Source organism: Xiphias gladius, chromosome 5, assembly GCF_016859285.1.
Source record: "Xiphias gladius isolate SHS-SW01 ecotype Sanya breed wild chromosome 5, ASM1685928v1, whole genome shotgun sequence".
Taxonomy (NCBI): domain Eukaryota; kingdom Metazoa; phylum Chordata; class Actinopteri; order Istiophoriformes; family Xiphiidae; genus Xiphias; species Xiphias gladius.
Genome location: NC_053404.1, coordinates 20,320,998 through 20,343,164, shown reverse-complemented (window position 1 = coordinate 20,343,164; position 22,167 = coordinate 20,320,998). Strand labels below are relative to the sequence as shown.

Genomic DNA, 22,167 nt, shown 5'->3' with positions numbered 1-22,167 from the left:
TTAGATACAAGAGCCTGAAAACTGCTATTTTCCCATTAATACAGTTGCCGTGGCAAAAGACACAATCGCATACTATCGCATACACTCTCGTTCCTTAATGGGCATGTGCACAAGTGTGCACACACTCGTGATCTCGTACAAGTATCCACACAGCGTGGACCTCTCCTTGTGAAGTTGCTGCAGTGGTCTGATATGCCATGCTAATTGCTGTCTTGGTGTGCCTCTCCAGGGAGAATCCCCGGCTCTGGAGGAGCTGAGCTTTGCGTCATGGTCGCTGCAAGAGAGCACCTCATTTCCACTTCCAAGAGAAAAGTTGTGAAACAGCCATCATGTTTCCTTACATAGCCTTCTGGAAACCACAGCATTGCACACTGTGCTGCTTCATCCAATTTGGATGGAAATAGAGAGGCAAAACCAGGGACATAAACGCTCACATCCTCGTGTTCGCATTTTTTGCTGCACTGTGTGATTGCGCATATAGAGGGGTTTGCGTGAATGTCAGTGCATCTGTGCACTTGAAATGGCTTATACTAGTGATGGGCTATATGCTGCGCTCTTTTTCAAAACAGCCAAATTTCTCTGCTTTAGGCAAAAGGAGTGTAGATGCCCCCCAGAGAGTGGAAAAGTGGGAAGGAGAAAAAGGGAAGTAAAGCGCGGAAGCAAGAACAGCAGATATGGAGGGGTTGGGGGGGCAGTACAGCGGGAGAGTAGGAGAGCCCGAGCAACAGAAGCAGAAGCACTCTTTGTAGAAAATTAATAGGAGCAGACAGTTCTGGATTCAAAGTCTGCCTTTTTATGACAAGGCTGCTTCCCTGTTAATGGAAGGGCTTTTAGAAGTCCCCCTTGGATAAGAGAAATGTATCAGGGCTGCACACCTGGGAGACTCCCAGACGCTCTTTATTTCTGGCCGGGGATTGGCTTTTGTCTTAAATAGCCTGTGATTTGTACTCACCGTGAAGACACAGATGGAGAGCCAGTCAGAGCGAGAGCAAATAAGTGAGTGCAAAGGGAGGGGGGCAAAAGGGTGGAGAGGGTCATGGCAAGAATGAAATAAAAGCACGAGCGATCGGGGGAAAGAGAGGTTGTAACTCCAGCTGATTTTTATTTCCTTTTTCTAAATCTTTGAAGAAATTTTGAAAAAGAAGTAGTTTGATTAAATGTTTACTGTTTCAGGAGTTCATCCTGAACCAGGACTGGAATGATCCAAAGTCTCAACTGCAGCAGTGCTGTTTGACCCTGAGAACAGAGGGCAAGGAGCCTGATATCCCACTCTACAAGTAAGACCCCAGAACACACTGAGAGACACACTGACGCTAGCTGTTTGGCGCTAGCACAGGTGTTGAATTTTTGGAAGTAAAACAATCATTTCTTAATAAATTAATATCTGCTAAGAGTGACTCTGTTTCCCCTACATTTAGGTCGGTATATTTTTTGTAATATATCTTGAGGGTGGCTTGGCTTGGCCGCTCACTAAATTCTACCTTGGAAAGCAGAGTTTTAATATTAACATTTTCTTGTCGTTAATCAGGATCTAAAAGCAGCAAAATATGATTAGAAGTAGACAATATGGATAATATCCTCTATTTGAGGTCATCTAATGTTGTCATATTGGTATGTACTGTGATGTAGTAAATTCTATTGAAAGCTGTTCATAGAAAAATATAACTAGACTGGAATGAATGACTAGACATGTTTTTGTTGGCTAATCAAGTAAATTAAATACCTGACAAGTCAACGTACATCATCACATAAATCCTAGAATAATATAAAAATCCAATATAACCGTAAATTAGTCCTGTTCTTTAATTTGCATCGTTCCCCTCGATGGTCTAATACAGTTGTTCCCAACCTGGCTCCCAGTCACACCTATGCAGGCTGTCAGAAGAACTGAAGTATCCCTTCATTGACTCTATCAGTTGTATTGATTTGTATTTATTTGAATATATTTACCAATTTTAGCTCGAAAAATGTGAGATTGGCATCCTGATGTCACCTAAATATGTGCATATCCTCATGCATGTGTAAAACTGTACACACAGTACACACAAGGGGGAAAAAAAAAATGTCCCTCTCTCCAGCGTGACTCAAAGTCCACAGTTGAGATGACAGGTGTCACATCGGCCACAATACACATTTAGAGAAATGAAATGGTACAAAAATAATTTACAAGACTTTTCTCCTTGTTATTGGTCCCTAGACACTGTGAATAGTTGTGTAAAGGTCTCAGTTGTTGTGATAAATAAACACGCCCAAAGAGACCTCCTGTTTGGCAGAAGGTCAAGGAGCAAGTGTCATTTGACAGAATGCTTTTGAGAGCTGCCATGAAGCAGTGTATTTGTCACCATGGAAACTGACAAACGGTGTTTTCTCTGATTTAAAAAAAAAAAAAAAAAAAAAAAGGGGGGGGAACCGGCTCAACGCGCGAGGGCGGATGGCGACGGAGTAGTTTCATGTACAATGAACTCCACAATCCAGCATTTAATCAGTTGGCTCTGCCTCCCCCCTCTCTCTCTCTTCCTTGTATTTATTTAAGCGTCTTTTCAGTCCTTTCAGCTCTCCTCTGTTTATTCTTCTATCAGCCTGATGGATGGTGATTTTTGACACAGCACAACTCTGACACTACAATCAACACTTCCCTCTGACTCTGTTGCCCAGAACAACGTGAACCAGAAACAAATAAGAGCCTCCTGGGTGACTTGAATTTCAACATTTCAGCAACCATGCATACGTATACAAAGAGTAGACCCAAGCTTCGCATGAAGCCAGCCACAGGTGAATTGGAAGCTTTTACCACACCCACTCCCTGTTTGCTGAGAACACACGGCAGCAGCCGATAACCTTGAGGACTCCCTTAACATCTTCGTGAGCTGACCTGACGCCTGTCGATCAATAAGCCAGAATCATACAGCTTTTGTAGAATTTCATTCAGCGGGTGCTGGTGTCAAATCTGTTAGGCTGTCGTTAGGGTCTGTCTGAATTTGTTTACAAGTGCCAAGAGTAGAAGAAAAAAAAAAACCACGGGGCGAGACAAGAGTGTGAGTCAGACAGAAAGAGGCTAAATGACCAAGGGCGAGCAGGAAAAGACACAGAAAGGGGGAAAGAGAAGGAGCTAATGCACCGAGCCCCCTGTTAAAGGTTCCCCTGGTGAATGTGTCTGGCTGATGACAGATCCACACCTCAACCCGAGCACAGTCACTTTATTGTACATCTCGTCTGGGCAGGACACACCAGGGAGCAGACACACATACACTTTTAACATTGTATAGAGAATGGCCGGGGTTTGTAAGTCACTGCCTTTAGCGTGAGCTGAAGCCCCTACACACCCTCTACGGTGCCCTTTCTTCTCGCTCGCACACTTCCATCTGCGTGCAGCCTTGAAGTTGACAAGTTCCCAATAGCCTCACAGATTTCCTTTGTATTCCGTCTCGTTTTGTGTTATTTTAGCAGCACGATAATTCCAAGTGACACACTCTCCCTGTTGAGATTTGGCTAGAACGTCGCGCGCAGGAGTCTTATTTGCTCCGCACATGCTATGTGCGCCTTCATTTGTAAGTGAGAAAGCGGGCTGAATTATTGATGGAAGTGTCATAAGTGACCACATTGCATTAAAAATGGATTGCTCTCCTGAAATAAGTAAATTGTCTGTGAATAATTTAGGTGACTCACAGCTTGGGTCTGAGATGTTTATGCTAATGTTAACATTTCAAACATCTCCAAAGTTTTGTCTTCTGTCTTGTATATATGTCCCTGCAGAAATGTAACAAAAGTGACGGCTTGTTTTTTTTTTTTTTTTTTTATGTGAGGAACATCTGTAAATTAGTTGGGCGATATTCTCTTATCCCCCTCTTAGATTTGTTGGTCCCTCTTAACCCTTATAGCGCACCAATAGCTTGTGGGTCTCTCAAAGACTATTGTAATTCTTTTATTTCAGTTCCTCTCCCAACATGTCATTTTTTTTTTATTTTTTTTTTTAACCAAACACAGATCTGGATTTCTGAAGATGATGGGTGTGGGGAGCTAGGGGGGCTTTAAAAGTTGTTTATATGTCCCTCAGATTGCTTCTGCGCGCTTTCAAAGCACACTAGTGAATCAAAGTGCTATTCCCCTCCTCTCACCCCGCTGCTTGAGATGAATTATATTTGTTCCAATTGAAAGCTTTTTTTTTTTTTTTAACCTCCCTTTTTAATGTTATTTTTCTGAAGGACAATGTCCCTGAGAGTCCTTGTGCTTTTCTCCCGGGTATTATTATTATTTCTCAACTCAACCCTCCTCCCTTTCAATCCGTATTTCTGTGTTTGAATTTGTAGGACCCTGCAGACAGTGGGTCCCTCACACGCCCGCACCTACACCGTGGCTGTGTATTTCAAAGGGGAGCGAATCGGCTGTGGCAAAGGCCCAAGGTGAGTAAGACAGTACAATATAATAAGACACAACAGGACAGGGTGCTCTCCCTTTCAATACAACGCTAATGGGCTCGAGAATAATGGCTGCACTTTATTGATGGTGTTTATTATAGCAATTAAGCTCTTGTTGGCCTATTCTATCGGGAGAGACATTATGCAGAATGAAAATGAATCGATTCATTATTGATTTGACGTAAATTGTGTTATGGAAATATCACTTTGTGCAGAAGAAGAGTCTGGGATGAGGCGACACTGCATCTGGGGCGGCATTTAGTGCTACCTGGGATATTGCGTTCACAGCAGGAGAGGGTTGCGTGTGTGTCTTTGTGTTAAACTGTGCACCTTTGTGTGTGCTCACACATTCACGCTTTTGTAAAGTATAGAAAGTGAATCTCCGCACGAAGGCCTTTTCAGGGTTGGAGGGGCTGACGATAAAGCTGCAGCTGAGCCTGCGAGAAATGAAACTTAAATCCATCAAACATCTTTCACCCCCCCCACATGTGGAAATCCCCTCAACGGCCCCCTACTTGAAAGCGCTCTCTCTTGCTCTAAGCTGGCGATAACTTTGTCCCTTCCATAGGATCTTTGACAGCTTACTGTTTTTGTATTTACATGACTTAAGCTCCCAGCCACCTCCGCTGCTGGGCTATGATCACACAGCTCCTAATGTATACGGAGGGACCCTGAATTGCAGGCGTAAACAGTGCCCAGCACCGAGCCGCCAATAGGCTTACCTTTTTGAAATGTTTGCACTGTGTTACCTGGAATTGTTAGGCAAAAGGGCTCTTTCAAAACAAATAAAAAGCACTTTTGATAATCCTCTCAATATTGGGCCTGTTTCTTTGACAGAATTTCAGAAAGGGGACATTTTGAATATGCTAAAGACCTTTTCTCCCTCTCTCACTCTCCTTCTCTGTCTCCTTTTTAAAAATATTTCTAATCTAGCATCCAACAGGCGGAAATGGGAGCTGCGATGGATGCACTCGAAAAATGTGAGTTGTTTGGCAACACGAGCCCCTCCCCTCCACACGCACACGCATTTTCACACTTTAAGCCTTTCATACGCTTTGCCTCAGTGCTGAATATTAGCCTTGGCTGTACAGTATGCAAGATGGCTGGCGGAGAGCTGTGGCCTGAGCAGCCGGTTGGCTGCGACAAATAGGACATTAGGCTGTTTGAAGTGCTAGCCCAGAGCACAGGCATGGGGCCTAGCCAGAGATGGAGAACCAATAAAACAAGGACGGGGGAAGCTAAGCATCCTCGACCATGTCGATCCTCCCAGGGGACCACGGGAAGTTTGTGTCAAGGGCCTTGCAAAGTTTGTAATTATTTTTTTTGTTGTTGTTGCTGCTGCTGTGCTTTCAAGCCCTTTTGTAGACCACGAGAACGGGGCTTCACACTTTGAGCGACTCTCTTGTGCTCAGTGCTCCTCTTCAGATTTGAAGGAGTGCAGCTGATGCATCCTCTATGTGCTGCTTCACTCCTTGGCTGTTTTTCATCTTGTCGTCAACCACCACTTAAGGAAAATAGATGGAGAGTTTTAGGCATTTACAGTCTCTTAATCACTGCCAAGTAAAAATACAATTACATGGCTGTCAGAAACACATCCAGGATCCATTTCCATGTCCCATTCGCCGCTTGTATTCAATGCATATGTATGTGGATGCATAATATCCTACATTACATTGAGTGTGTTGAGAGCTTGGTATGAGTTCACCAGTGATTTTTGGACTGGACTCGGCCGCTATCCCCTTGACCACCTCATTAATCAAATGTACAATTTGTTCATTACGCAACTAATTAGCTGGGGGTGAACACAAATGGCCCTTTTTTGGAACAGACCTGTAGAACAAGAAGAGAGCAAGAAGTTCAGACCTTGATTTCGTTTGGCTCGTAAAGGAGGCCTCCAGCCACTTCTGATTGATACTGTTTGTGCGCCCAACCTTTAACTTTTTATGAAACATAAAGATGAAAAATTAGCGTTAGCATGTTACTATTTGAAGCAGTTGATCTCAGTCTCCCACTCTGTCTGCTTCTGACTTCCCCTCTCCCTCACCTCCCTCCCCCCTTATCAGGGGCTGTAGCTCAGTGCGCGCACACCCTCTCTCTCTCTCTCTCTTGTGTCTTCCTTCCTCCCTTAATTCTTCCAATTTCCTCTTCCCCAGTGTACACCTCTGTCACCATGATTGATAGATGCTCATTGCTAGTAAATGAACATTTCCCCCCTAATAAATTGCTGTTTCATGTGACTAGATTAGCAATGCCTTTTAAAAGGTCAGTTAATTTAAAATCATCTCTTCAGGTCTTCCTTCCTTTGGTGCAAAATACTTCCAGTTTGAGGGCTTTGTTTGACTTTGCATTGTCACTTAATTTAAACCCTCCAATTTACAACTCACCCCTCAGCTTGATGTACTCTTTTCTTTCACCCGGTGCTCCTGAGTACATGAGGTGAGACATTATATTATTCTCATTTATTAATTGACTAAAAAAACAGATAGGCTGCTCAGTTAAAGAGATTACCAAGACTGTGATAGAATTACTCTTCTAATAAAATAAGGACAAAATGTCGATTACTTGACGTACAGCAAAGTTACTGACAAAATGTTGAGAACTAATTAATAATTGAAGTTGTGTATTAGGCGAAAATACAAATATTTGCTGTTTTAATTAATTGAAAATATGTTATCTTTGTTTTTGGACTGTTGATCAGACAAAAACATGCAATTTAAAGACCTCAGCTTGGCTGCTGGGAATTATCATTGATGAATCGGTTAATAATCTTATCAAAAAAGACTAGTCAGTACTGAAAATAATCGTTAGTTGTTGCCCTAATGTGGTTGCACCTGGCTGAAAAATCCCCACCGGTGAATTGTTGGTTGAGGTTGATCGTATCTATTCCACTATCCATCATCTGCAGTTCATGCTCATTATTTGGAGGTCATATTTTTGTTATGAAGTATAGCCAGCTGATCATTTTTTAAATTTCAGAATTCACTAGTCAAGCCTAAATTAATCACTTTGGTATGCAAAGTCTCGCCATTACATTTATATTCTGTTGCTGGAACATCTTCTTGTTGAGATAAATATGCAAGGTCAGTCAGCAGGGTTCTAACACGCCTTTGAAGGATGTCTGTGTCTCCAGACCATGAGCTTATATAATGAGACTCCAGCTCATCTGCTGCAGAACCGCCTAACGCATCAACTCCTGTTGGAGCCGCATTGTCTCTCATGTGATTGTCAAGGGCCTTGCTTCATTTGTTCGCATAGCAAGACTAATCAAGGACATTAGCCCTGGTGTCATGTAATTCGTCATTGATTGTCTTGTTGGCCCTCACTGCAGCACTGGCTACACCACTACTCCTCTTGTTCAACAGCCCTACCGTGTGTTACTCTCGGATTGAAAACACCTCCCCGCAACGTGTCAGGATTCATTGCCATGTTTTATTTAAGGCCTCCTCAAGTATCAGGAGCACTTTGAGCAGGACTGAACTTTTTGTTTCTGCTGCAGAGCTTTTCCTGGCTGACAGAATCTGTGGCTCCAGCTGTGTCGGAGAGGTGAGAGACATGGCTGTGTTCAGTCAGACAGCTCAGAGCTCATTAAAGAGACCGGGCCCCGATATTTGGTGTGTGTGCTGTCTGTAGCCGATCCGCTGGTGGCTCAGAGGAGGTTTCACATTTCATTATTTGATGGCCCACGTTTTGACAGTCTCCTGCCTGTATCTGTCAAGGCAGAATTAAATGTTAACCAAGGCCCAGACTGGGAGAAACATGAGTGCAAACAAATCGAACTGAGAGCAGCCAGGTAGGGGAACAGAATCGACGGAAGGAAGGAGTCGGCGTGCAGAGTTTCTCAGGCCCTGAGGCTCCATGCATCATGCGCCGTTAGGTCTAAGGCGACATCAAATATACATGGAAACGGCTTAACCATTTATCATTCATCCTTTCAGATACTACTGTCTCTCTAAGACTCAGCTCCCTCCCCTTCGTTTTTTTTTTCTTTTTTTTTTTTTTTTCTTCTTCAGCTTCCTCGCAGCTGCTTGTTTCTCAAACAATGCAATATCTGTTGAATAAGAGAAGGAACCTCGATCTGGCTAGTAGCTGGAAGGGAACTACATTCTTTCCTCAGCGCTCTCTAAATCTCTTAATCTCTGGATAAAAGCATTGGATGGATAGAGGCAAAGTAAAGTACAGTATGCAGGATCTCTATTCACTGGCTTGAGTCTTTTGTTTGCCCTTTGGCATGGCAGGGAAATCCCTTCATCAGCACTACTATACAGGCGCACTATTGGCTTGTTGACTGATGTTGCGCGCGTGAGCTCTAGGTGATAGACTCAGCCAGCGCAGTCTATTGTGGAGTCTTCTCATAGCCTGAGCTCAGGCTGAATAGTGAATGCCTAAGTGAAAGGACACCGTATGTGCTCGTGCCCTTAAAAGGGGAGCTGATCCCTCATCACAGATTCCGCACCCAGCCGTTTGTGCGAGCGCACGTTTCAGCACTGCTGTCGTTGGGCACAACAGGCAGCTCCAAAAGCAGCTGCGCCCCAGATCTCAAGACTGCAATCTCCATCCTTGAGGGGAATTACTGCATTGTCAGTAAACAAAAGACCTGAGCTGATCTAAGTGCGTTAACACCTTAAACAAAAGTAATCAGTATGCAGACTGCACCGTCCCTCAAAGGTGCTTTTTTCCAGAATGCCGGACGGCTGAGAATTCTCAATATGTCTTTGCAATGCCCAACACAGACTGAAATGAAAAGCCTTGTGTATTCTTTAGCAACCCCATTCTTTAACACCCACTCATTTTTTTTTCCTCTCGAGTGGGTTATTCTCAAGTCATCTCCCAGGGAAAAATGCTGGTGATTTCCATATTTTAACTGCAATATGTAGTTTTCTCGCCGAGGCTCACCAAGTGTTGCTTACTCACTGAAAGCATATTGAAATTGATTGTGTGTTTCTGTGTGTCCATGCATGTGTGTGTATCTTAAATTTCCCTCAGAATGATGTTTTTTTTCTCAGCGTATTTTTTTCTTCCTAGATTTCTTTTCCCATTTGATCCGTCTCCTTTTTAATAGGATATTGCTGTTATCTTGCACTTTTCCTCTGTTGCCATAATGACAAATTAGAGTTTTGCAAGAGAAGGAATACATTCTCTTCTTCTACTCACAAGTCAAACACATATGTTACGTGAATTGCAGTTTTTACCATTGTTTCTTTTGGAATCTGAGGTTCTTGAATTGTGATTACAAGAACTGCTTGCAGACAACCAAAGCACTACATGGCCTTTGGATGTTCTTGGCCAATTCCTCCTGACAATCAGTTAAAGAATGTGTTGTTCTGAGGCCAAATACTGTTGACTTGATAAAATGGCGGAAAATGGTGAAAAATACCTCACAGCTTCCTAGAGCTCATGGTGACATCTTTAAAATGCGTGTTTTGACCAATGGCCAACAACCCAAAGATGTGAGAAAGAAGCGAAAATCAGTTAATCAAGTAGTAGTTTAAGTACTACATTCAACAGAGGAAAAACAAATGTTTCTGACTGTGCTCTTTATTACACGTTAGATGAGGCCTTCTCTGAGTAAACACTAGGATTGATGTGTTCTCAGACGACTGATTTGCTAAATAAGTGCTAATCAGCACCAGAGATTAGGTTAAACACAGTCCAGATGGATAATGTGTCGCTCCAACATGTTTGAACCATTTTTACTTCAGCTCCTGCAGTGTGTTTCTCCGACCATGGATATGGGTCTGCAGCAGCGGGACGGCAGCAGTTTCCATAAAACACAATATCTACGCCAGATAGTTGAATAGTTGGCTCAAACCCTGAGGCGCCATATTATCAGCTTTGAGTTCACTGTCTGGACAATAGTAATAATTAAATTCTCCCATTTATCAGAGGATAATATACACTATCTGCCCATAATGATGGCACAGGCCCTACGTATTTAGACAGTGACACATTTTCTGTTGTTTTTTCTCTGTACTGCAGCACTTTGGATTCGACATAAAACGATGTGCAAAGTTAATTTGCTGACTCGGCTTTAAGGGTGTTTGAGGGTGTTTTCATCCATAGTTGGCAGACGGTGTAGAAGTTGTCAACCTTTTTTATACACAGTGTGGACACTGTAGCAAGAAAATGATCCCAAACGTACAGCCGAGGAGTTTTTTTATGACCCAGTAGTTGTAGGATGTTATTGACTGGGAAAGTTAGAGCATTAGTCGCTTAAGAAAAGTCAGAAGGCAAAAAGTCTACAACAAACAACAGCAACAACTGGAGTTTTACCAGGGAAGATACAAGTATCTGCTGATGTCTTTGGGTTTTCAACAGAGATTTACAATCAAATAATAATTATGATGACCTTATTTATGGTTTTCGTTCATTTGTCCTTTAAATTTGAGGACTATGTATAAAAAGGGCTACGATCCCTCCACCATCAAAATAAAGCTGAAAGTCCTTGTTTTTAACTCACCTTCTACCTCTTATTTAAAACTCAACATACTGACATACAGAGCCAAAACTAATAAAAATCGAGTAACTGTTAAAACATTGTGTATAGTAAACCTTTAACAGAAAGGCACAAATGAGAGCTATTATAAAATAAAATTTCTATTCAGGTACAGATCAGGTCCTCTGCAGTTTGCATGATAATGGTCAGTGACCGGAAAAACTGCAGAGTCAGATTTGTGTCTTGGTGAGTTGACACAAACCACTGGGCAGGTGTCATGCATGCTGTTTTAACTTGAAGTGTGCAGTGGGTAGACCCAGTAATGTTGAGCTCCCACTGTCATGGCTGAAAACTAAAGCCAGAATTTACGGCTCCCCTATGGTTTGGACATTCTCATACCATTTATCTAGAGCTTAAAATGATCAGTTGATTAGTTGATATACAGAAAAATAATCAGCAGCTGTTTTGATGATCAGTTAATTGTTCTGGTGCCAAAGGCGGCATTGCTGCTTTTCTCTGTTAAATATCATTGTAAATTATACGTCTTGGGGTTTTGGACATCGGTTGAACAAAAGAGGACATTTGAAGATGTCATCTTGGACTCTGAGAATTCATGATGGGCCCGTTTCCCTAGTTTTTATACTGCACCAAATAAATGACTTAAAAAATCCTTTAAAAAAGTAATCGATAATAAAAATAATTGTTAGTTGCGGCTAGAGCGAGCACTATTAGTTGATTCATTGATTTTCAGACGTAAGCAACAAAAATTTGGATAATCAAATAATTGACTAAGTCGTTTTTTAAGTAAAAAAATAGTCGTCTATGATTGTAAGATTAATACCTCTTGGTTTTGGACTCTTGGTCAGACAAAATAAACTGTTGAATATGTCAGCTTGGGCTTTCTTGGACTCTTGATGGGCATTTTTCACTTCACTTTTGTCTGACATTGCTAGAAGACCAAACCATTAATTGATTCATTGAGATCTGCAGACTAATCGATGATGAAAGTAATTGTTACTTGCAGCACTAAAAAGGTTGAGGTGAGTTTCAGACTGTGTTTCTCTAATTGACAGGTGTCCTAACATATTCTGTCCTCGTCCCTCATCATATCCACCCGAGCTCCCCACCGTATTTGCCAGATTTTGGGTTGTGTCGCTGCAGGCAAGTTGGCAGAGTGTAAAAAAGCCAAATTGGGGCTTCAAAACTTCCATTTAGAAACTAATGGCTGATGAAGCCAGTGCAACATTCATGGTTTTTCTACAGTTTACTGGTTGAAAGCCAAGAAGTAGCATTTGTCAGCTATAAAAGAGGTCTGGCAATCATCATTTTTATGTGTTTTCAAAGCAACACAAGACAATGAAACAACTTACAAAGATCAGCCCTGCTCCAACTGCAGCAATAACAAGTTAATTTGTTATTCTGTTTACTGCCTATATGTAAGCGTCCTATCAGCTTGTATCTGTTTTTGTTTATTTTTTTCTGCTGTCACACTACACCATCTTATTACAGATCTCATTTAGAAATGTTCACTTGCATCGTGCTGAAACCAAACAAGGCCTGTCTAATTTCTTGTTACTTCATCATCATTAATGAAATAACAACATGAGGGCAATTTAACCGCAATACTGCCTGCGACATTTTGGCTCATTCGACCAAAGTGACAGCATGACACTTGGTATGAAAACTTTATTCAGTGCAATATGAGCCCTAAATTGCTGTCCTCGCACAGTTTGAAACTGACCTTGTCTCTTCACACCCCTGCTTCTGTCTCTCTCTTTATCTGTTCTCCTTGGTCGACTTCTCTCCGTTTCCCGCTCTGCCTCTCTCTGTACCAGATAACTTCCCACAGATGGCTCATCAGAAGCGCTTCATCGAGCGGAAATACAGACAGGAGCTGAAGGAGATGAGACGAGAGCGGGAGCGGCAGGAGAAGGAGACTGACGAGGTGGAGGAATGCAGGAAGTGACAGCACATATTCTTGGGACTGGGTGGGTGGGCGGAGGGGAGGGGGCAAATCAGGACCCGCATCAGTAATAAGGAGCCCTGTCTGCAAACGTCGCAAAATGGAGGTTCCACTAGTTGATCGTGGAGCCGTGTAGTCTAGAAAGGATGACTGACTGTTCCCCAAGTTCTGCGTGAACCTCAGTGGGACACAGGTGAGGATTTATTAGGTTGATATGACTCTTAGCTCAGAGATTTAGAGTGAAATCAGCCCGTATTGGCCACTGTTTTCAAAGTTAAAGTGGGATAGAAGAATCAAACGGAATTAAAAAACATGACAGCAAGCTGCTGTCATGTTTTATGCTGTTTAGTACTGTAGCACTGTCAGAGGTGGCCTTAAGTTGTTTTATGTCCATGTTCGTTGCCGAAACGTTAAATATTGAGGTGACGACTAAAATTTTAAATCCCGAACCTACGGTGGGAAGCTCACTATGTTACTGACAAAAGAAACAGAACATGTTTTTAAATGAAATATGAAATGTTAAATAAACTATCAAAGCTAATATTGTAAATAAAGTTCCAGATTCTGTCCTGATCAGTCGAAAATCAGATTTCTTGCATTTATTGTTAATCCTTGCCTGCCCAGTGCTCTGCTAAGAGGCCTAAACCAGAAACAGGGTTGAGTCAATTATATTCCATCACTAGAATGTCACCATCTGCCTCACATCTGCCACTCATTCTTTAATAATCAAAATGTGTTTTTTTTTTTTTTTTTCCCTCTATCTTTTTTAACCTCCAAATCTGATTGGCTGTCTGACAGATCTTAATTATAGATTGTCTAATTAACAATTTCCTCAGCTCAGTAGCCCCTGGATCCAGCTATTTAACAACGGCCATCATATTAAAATCTATCTGACACACAGAGTTGAGTCTTTTATACCGAGATTTATTGTAGATAATATATACATACCTGTGAGGATGGCAAATTTCTCTCCTGCTAGCCTGTGGCTGCTATCACTTCCTTCAGATGAAAAGTTACATTTTCATCCGTAACAAGAGGAAAAAGGGGGAGACGTCCACTAGCGCTACCACGTACCAAGTACATAAACCTGTCAAATTATTAACCATCCAATGTTATTACGAAAGAATACCCCACAAATAAAAATAGGAAGGTTGATTTTAAGATATTTAATTGTGTCATATAAATATTCAGTACAAAATATCACGTTTTACAAAGCAGATTGATGAATGGCCAATGATATAGGACCCCTTACACTACCACAACCTCTCAAATTGTTTCTACATTGACAAAACTTGACTGCTCAATCACATTGTCACCAACATAATATACCGTAGTGGAGGTGAGCCCCAAGGCCGACCTTGTCTACACATCAACAACCACAGATCTATGGTATCTGGAGAAAGAGGACGTCAGGGTCGCCATCTAGTTGCCTCAACTTAGAAAAGGAAAAAAAAAACAAAAAAAAAAAAAACAAGCAAAACAACCGCCGAGACGTAGCGGTGCGGTACGTTACGATGTGCAACATTTTTCTGTTATCTTAGCTGAGCATGGCGCCAATGCTTGGAGGCAATTATACTCTCCGCAGGAAAACACAAGCACATCATTGTAATGGCAATATGCTAGCGCCCTGTATGAAGACAGAAAACACTGAAGAGAAAGAAAAATGCTTTTGATGATTACTGCTGTCATGTTGATTTCCATTTGAGACCTCGCATTGTACCTTGAGGCAGAAAAGCAGTTTTCTTAGAGTGAAGGGTTTTTGAACCCATTAAATGCTTATCATAGCAACATTGGCGCAGTTCGAAATGGCCACTTACACAATGGGAGCTCCAGCAACAAGCTAATAAACAAAACGAGGGCAAAAGAGAGAGAACCGAGCATAAAGAATTTTCCAACCACCGTGTTATCAATTGGATTGTTTAATGTGCTGCACCATTGTTGATGTCAAGCCTGATTCTGAGGACAGAAAGAAAAAAAGTAGCACTATGGCAATTATGCCATTGTGTTTTGTTATTACTGTTTCAAATGTCTGATAAATGTCAGCCTCTTCACAGGTTGGCCTTTTGCTAAAGTGAGGGCAGAGCTTGTTTTATCTGGCCTGTTTTTCCTTGTTGATATCATTCTGCCCTCGCAGTTCAACCAGCCCTCTTTATATCAAAGCTGTTTATTCATAGTTAAGAGGTCTTACAGTAATTTGACAATATTTTTATTTACGGATCTTTTCCCGTGTTCTCTACATCACAGTTAAGACTAAAATGTGCTGTGTGTTCTTGCTGCAGGATAATGTTTTGACCTTCTCTCTGAGGCGAGGACACACCTCTGGGTTTAAGAACCTTATTCCGCGCAACTCAAAGGTCAGGTGCCCCTCGATAAGCATCTTTATGGAAAAGGCTGTTCGTCCCGCAGGAAATCAGTTGAGTAAAGCCTGGACACTTGGACTGGTTTCATGATCAACACTACATACAGTACATGAAATGAAGTGCAGGGAGCGGAGTACAGTAATAGGAGGATTTTTGAAGGAAAATACTGGTGTTCTTTGCTTTTTGGCACATTTCTATTACTGAAGTGCTATATTACATTATTATACATTCCACCGTGCATGACGGAGCCCTTTTCGGGACATAAAATCTTGATGAAACAAGTGTAGATTGTATCTTAAAAGCAAGAAAAACTTTCAGTTTGGATTTATTTTTAATGCTGTAAGTCGTGGTACATTTAAATGGTCCTTTGGATGATTTTCTTTTCCTTAAGAGAGGAATCTAACTTCAAAATCAAAAAATCTAGTCTGTAGGCCATTTCTCATTGTTTTTCAAATTTAAGGCAACTCTTCTACTTCATATCATGGACTTTGATGCTTTCTCACATAAAGTACCAAACCTTTACAGATGGACAGGGTCCAAGCTTAAACAAGCATACAACTTTTCTATAACATCCAATCAACAATATCATTGTTCCTGCTCGGTACATTAATTCAAACGCTCAGATGCTGTTTCCCTTAATCACCTGAACTGATGAAATAAACCATTTAGGGGGAGAAAATAAAATTGCATGATGAATTTTAATGGCAACTGTCCACGAGATGTTTCATCTAATCTTATTTAATGCAGTAGTTTCAAGCTCGCTGGCTTCCTCTCAGCACTGGGAGTTACTGAACTTTCTGTAGTCGAGATGAGCAAAAAAGTCCAACAAGACCAGTATTTTCCTCTTAACAGAGCCTGGCACATATTAGATTGGTGAATTTTTGGAGTGTTGCATCGAGAATAACACTGTTTTGTGTTCAATTTTCCATCTAAGAGTTGGCTGTACAGAGAAAATGCTTCCGACGACATTCAGCAAGGAAATATTTGGTATTTCGGCTCACTGCACAGCAAATGCTGTGTGGAGATGAAAATCCAGATATTGCAAAAATGACAAGTGTATTTGCGGGGGTTTGTTGTGGCTCTAAAATCCACAGTCCTTCATCACAGCTTCATGTGAGCTTTAAAGAACATTAGCCGCTTCTTTACAGCAATGTGCCACACCTAACACAAATTTTGATGCCGTACACCTCTCTATCCAGGCTGGCGAGAGCTCTCATTTTATCATTAGACATGACAATACCAAAATTTTCTGGCACTTGTGGCTCAAGCACAGCTGTAGATAAGCGGCTAATGCCAGGCAGCCTTGACTGAAAGGAGGGGATCATTTGGGCAATAGAAATCCCTAGAAAACAAAGGAGCTGTACAGCGTATTGTATCATATTACCGTACGTACACTAGCTAAGATAGAACTCACAATATGCAGCATGTTTTTGTCCCAGAAACACGGAAAAATACATAGGCATATCTGTTGGTTTACAAAACTGCTTGTTGAACGTGTCCATCACAGGCAGCTTTGGAAAAACAAACCAAAAAAAAAAAAAAAATCAGTATAGATATATTTTGGGCCTCATGTACAGCCCATATACACACAAAAAAAAGTCTTGAGACAATGTCTCTTTTCCCCGTGCCCTTGCAAAAACGCAACTAACACTGACTGGACACACAAAGCCTACTGGTCTGGTCACTGGAGGGACAACTGAATTGTGATCGATGGCGGTGAAAGAGCACTTGGGCAAATAGCGCTCGTTTCTCTGTCCTTGCACCATTTTTCTCGCCACACATTCACCAGAATTGGCCCAAAGTTTCAAACGTGTGTTTCACTTCACATTTCTCTCCCCGTCTGTGTGCCAGGCTCGCGTTAGGAATCCCTGTCGCTGTCGTCGCCCCCGTACATGTCCGCCAGTTTCTTAAACCGGGGTCCCCACTCGCTCAGGTAGTTGTAGTCCTGGTCGCCCTCGGTGGTCACCGACTCCAGTGAGCTGAGGGACTCCGCTACGGAGCCGTTGCCCTCATAGGCGTAGGTGGCCAGGGAGTCGTAAGGCGGCGCCGTCGGGTCGCTGTCATTGTCCTGGAGCCTCTGGTTGATGAAGTCTCTCACGTCCCCGTTGTTGTCCCGCGTTGGGGGCAGCACAGGCCGTCGGACGGGAGGGTAGAAAGTCTCAGGGACAATGTCCCTCCGCTGCTTGCTCTCCTCGATGGCCTCTGGGTTGCGCAGTGTGCCGATATCAAAGGCCTGAGTGTCCTCCTCTCCACCCCCTTCGTCGTTGTAGCTGACAACGTTGTCTCTGACATCCTCTTTGGAGATGATCAGAGGCTCCTTCTTCCTCTGCCTCCTCAGGGCAGCAAACAGCACCACGATCACTACAGGGAGAACAAAAACAAAGAAAACAAATAAGAGTTTGGTGACTTGCTCCCTCTCCTCGTTCTGAAGGCCAGCGACTGTCCAGGGGGAACTGTTGTTGTTACATGAGTGTTCACTGATGTTCACGGACTTTGTAGAGCAGGCCTCAGCTACCACAAGGATGCATTATTTATTTTTGCCTCCTCAGGGCCACTGCTGCTGAAGATTACAAAGGAATACAGTTTAAGAACACAGCAAAGTACCTCATATGCTAGAAATGCGAGTTATATACCATTGTGATGCATATGAAGCCGACCTAGCCTCTTTGGAATCAGTCAGTATCTCTCTTTTTATCCAGTTTCAAAAGCCTGTCTTGCATGTTACATAGGCAGGTCGCTGAAAATACTGTTATTGGAACAAGTTTAAATTTGCTTTGGAAACACTATGGTCTCAAAGCGGGCTTTGCTGTTACATATTTGACCTAGACCTTGTTTTTTTTTTGAGGAGGGAGGGAGTCTCCACAAATTGAACCGAGGCTTTTCACACACTGGACATAAATTATCATGACCTGAGGACAAATTCTTAATATTCTAATGACGTAAGTGAAAAAGCTCTTTGTGCCTTAATCAACCAAATGTGAAAAAAAAAAAAACTACAGCTCAAGCATCCGTACTGTCTTAGGTCTGAAAGGAGGTCTAGTAATGATGTTGACTAAGCTAATGCAGCTGCGCCACCACTACCTACTGTATATCACTGCTGGAGAATGCACCAGTCCTTCCATTCCCCCCCAGCTAAGATGCTGTAGGTCTTTGCTGTTCGAAATCAAATGAACATGTCGGCGGTGGTCACTGTCCGAATGATCCACCCACAGGAGGCGATGAATCAGAGGAGGGCGTGAAATACGGGACTGTCTCTTTAACACCTGTGAGAGGTGGTTTGCCAGAGCAAGGAGCTCTGGAGCGTAGCTGTACGAAACGCTCAAATCTCATTTTCAGTGGAGCGAAATTTTCTGCAGTTAAATCAAGCTCAAAGCGAAAAAGGAACGTTTCCAAAATGGAACTGCGGGCGCATTTTGGGTAGTTCTCTCGCGGCCACTACTCACTGAGAAGAATGATGACACAAAGCAGGATGGCCACCAGGGCTCCCGTGCTGAGTCCCGCCCTCGCCGTGAGCGCCTCGGCGTTGCACAGCTTCATGTTGCCCTCGCGGTCGCAGGTGCACACTTTGATGGTCAGCGTGTTGGTGCTGCTCTGCATGGGGAACTCTCCGTCCGAAATGACCACAGGCACGTGGTAGATGCTCTTCTGCAGGCTGTTGTAGCTGTTCCTCCGTGTTAGGATCCAGGCCGTGTTGTCTGAAAACAGCCGGATATCCGGTTACGGTGCAGCAGTCAGTAACCCAAATCAATATTTCAGTAAACTCCACTACAAAATTTCATTTGGTCTGTGAGTGCGCTTTTAATGCCGTGGGATGAAAAACTATAGAAAGATCAATAAATCCCAACAGTAGATGGGGTTAAGTCTATCAATGGGTATACTGTCAGTGCCTTGTGGAAACCTTATACAGAAGATGGAAGTTAACCTGATGAGCACAAATATCAGCTGAGAGTGGATTTACCTTTGTTATCACGGACAGAGAAGTTAGCCTTCCCAGCAGCCTCCTGCGCGAGACTGAAGAAGAAGCGGTGGCCTCCGAGCGGCTCGTCGGGATCTGTGGCACTCACAGTTTGTATCCTCTGCAATGAGGAATGCGCAGGTGAGTAACACACAAACCGCTAGCCGCCGTATCGAAGGAACACAAATCAACCCTATGAATCAGCCGCCATCGTGCTGGAAGCAGGCGTGCACGACACTGATACGTCACTCCATCGCGGTAGTTTGTCTTTGTGTGTCATCTCATATGTACTGTACGTGGGCATTTAATTAAGCTGTTCTCGGCTAATCGAGCGAAATAAATACCGGACAAATCAAAGTAAAGTCAAGTATGATGACAAAGCTGTGAAACAAAGAATAGGCTGTCGATCGGGCCGGTGCCGCTAATCCACTACATAGCAGAATTTCTCTTGTTTTGTAGTGAACTAGCTCTATCTGTAAACCATCTGATCACCAAAGATACATCAGCACAAGCTTGCTAGTGTCTGGCAGCTGCATGTTGATGGTTACAGCGGCTGCTTTGCCAAATAACCGAGCTGTTAATCCAGGTTTAAGGGATAGTTCGGTCTCTGGGGGAGGTCTCTAGTAGCTACCAGCGAGCGAACAAGAGCTCCTGATGTTTACTACTTATGACGCTGAACGTCTCATCTGTGTGCAAAGACAGGAAAAGCAGGCATTTACTACTAAACAGACGAGCAGCTCCAACCCCTAGTACCGTTCCGCATTACTCACGTTGCCTGGGTCGACATCCCCCCCCTGCTATAAAAAAGAACATGCTGATGTCCTCTAATGTCAATGAAAGTACGTGAGAAACGCTAGCTACAGTATTTACATCCTATGCAGCTTTACACCTCTACTCCGCCACGTTTCACATTATTTATACAAAATAAAGTCATTTATCACTAAATGATGATGTATTATTATAGATTAAGCAGCAGTGTGTAGTTTTTGGAATCAGCCCCACCAACATTAAAGTGATGCTTTCACATTATTACATATTATATATTATTTGTAGATGAGTTGTTCATAATAAATACTTTTACTGTTGGCACGTACTGATTCTGAAGCTCATGTACTTAAGTAATATTTTCAGTTGCAGGACTTTCCCTTGTAGCAACAGTATTTCTTCACCGTTGTATTGCTATTTTTTTTTTTTTTACTGAAGTTAACAATCTGAGTAAGATGACACGGTGAATAGCATTTTTTTTTTTTTTTTTTTCCTTCGAGAACTTCAGAGTACATGCCACCAAATAACAAGCGAAAGGCTTGGGCCGTCACACTTCCTGTGAGCACCGATAACATCTCAGACGGCAGCGTTTGGCTCGGATTTGAAGGGGAGCACAAATTATGCAGCGAGCGATACTGAAACCGACGACTCGGTGTCAGAGTGTACGTCTTGCGTGTCACAGTATTTCATTTCAGAGAAGTGGCAGGAGTACAACTGAAAAGCCGACTGTAGGGTTGTGATGTCGTGTTCGAGTCTTACAGTAAACAGCCGATAACGCGGCAGATTCTTTTTGAACCTCTTTACATCTCTTTGACTTCTTTAATCTTGACTGTATTCGGAGGTCGAAACTGTTCTGAAAACTGCATTTCTTCATCTGAGATTTGAGCTTATGCGGGGGAAAAAAAAGGTCCCCAAGTGCCTTAGTTATCCTACCCATCTAGTACTTCCAGCTCAAAACACGAGACAGATTTACAAATTCTCTCTGAGGACTGCTAATTACACGCTGAACTGGAGGCAAACGCGTATTCCGCGCGGAGAAGTCGAGATGAAACCATGACTACGGCTTTGTGTCAACCATACCAACCTGATTGGCCCTAGCGTTCTCGCACACAAACGTCTCGTATGCGGTGGCAAAGGATGGAGCATTGTCGTTGACGTCCAGCACTCTGATGTAAACAGGCACGCGGCTGATCTGTCGCGGGTTGTCTAGGAAACACAAGGGGTGAACACGGTAAATTTACTCGTAGTGATTCTAACTTTACCTCACACAACTGTACCATAGTACGTGTTTTGTGTGTGTGTGGCTTTTGCCTGTGTTTCGAAGCGCACAAATTATATGTGACACGAAGAAGAAAATGCACATAAAGAAATACATTTAAGGTGTAAACATTTCTTAATTAGATTCTGCTTGTGTATAATTTCCTTTACCTAACACAGCTCTATCGTGCTTATTTACTCAAATTGAATTTTGGGGGTTTAATTAAAAAAAAAAAAAAAAAAGTCAAGACTACCAAACATTCTCAGATAAAAGCCATTATTCAAATAATGCAGCGTGAATAAATAAAGGATGGGTGAAAACACTGAGGAGGTGCAATTACCTGTGCTATAATGCCCCACGTTATACATTTATTTTTGTGTATTTCCACAGCACTAATTTCATCTGTACAACAACAACAACAGAGTGATGTTATACTCAGCAATCAGCTGTTCAGAGTTTCTCCTTTTTGTAGAAAAACATGTTTTTTTTCTACACTTAATAATTCCAGTGGGTTCTACTTTTTTCCCACCGTTAAGCTACTGGCTACGAGACTCCTCATTTCCTGCGTATGTTTCACATTAAAAGCCCCCCCAAAAAAAAAATATATGAGGTACCGTGCTCTGTGAGCCACTGGGAGGCTTTTAATGTGAAACCTCTCTGCAGTGAGGAGAAGTCAAGTGTTGTGTTTCACTGACGGGGGCTTTTACGGAGAACCAAAAGGTTTGAACGGAGGTGAACTAGAGAAAGAGAAAAGTATTTTATGATGAAAAGAGAAACTCGGAGCAGCAACGCGGTGAGCATGGTAGGAATGTGGTTTTTAAAATGTCGAAACAACGGGCAAAAATGGAACATGAACAACAGCACCTTAAAAAAAAAAATTTTGCTGCAGCATAATAAAATATACCTTTAAAAGGGAAAAATAGGAATCAATGTGAGTTTCTACAGTTTTTTTTCGAAAGCAGGCTTATATGAAAGAACGGGGCCTAAGATAAATGAGAGACACCAGCTGCCGGCGAAC

At 42.5% G+C, this 22,167-nt stretch overlaps 2 protein-coding genes across 2 annotated transcripts in view; one reads left to right on the top strand and one right to left on the bottom strand.

Moving 5' to 3' along the window:
- The window catches only part of drosha (drosha ribonuclease III), an 87,327-nt gene extending 73,915 nt beyond the window's left edge, over positions 1-13,412 (top strand). Inside the window, exons 29-32 of the mRNA XM_040127257.1 lie at positions 1,174-1,277; positions 4,308-4,400; positions 5,349-5,395; positions 12,684-13,412. Of these exons, the coding sequence (XP_039983191.1) occupies positions 1,174-1,277; positions 4,308-4,400; positions 5,349-5,395; positions 12,684-12,814 (375 nt within the window). The 3' untranslated portion in view covers positions 12,815-13,412. The remainder of the gene's footprint in view (positions 1-1,173; positions 1,278-4,307; positions 4,401-5,348; positions 5,396-12,683) is intronic.
- A 579-nt stretch (positions 13,413-13,991) lies between these two features.
- The window catches only part of LOC120789939 (cadherin-6-like), a 55,025-nt gene continuing 46,849 nt past the window's right edge, over positions 13,992-22,167 (bottom strand). Inside the window, exons 9-12 of the mRNA XM_040127155.1 lie at positions 20,976-21,097; positions 19,130-19,247; positions 18,615-18,866; positions 13,992-17,532 (exon numbers count right to left, since the gene is read on the bottom strand). Of these exons, the coding sequence (XP_039983089.1) occupies positions 17,030-17,532; positions 18,615-18,866; positions 19,130-19,247; positions 20,976-21,097 (995 nt within the window). The 3' untranslated portion in view covers positions 13,992-17,029. The remainder of the gene's footprint in view (positions 17,533-18,614; positions 18,867-19,129; positions 19,248-20,975; positions 21,098-22,167) is intronic.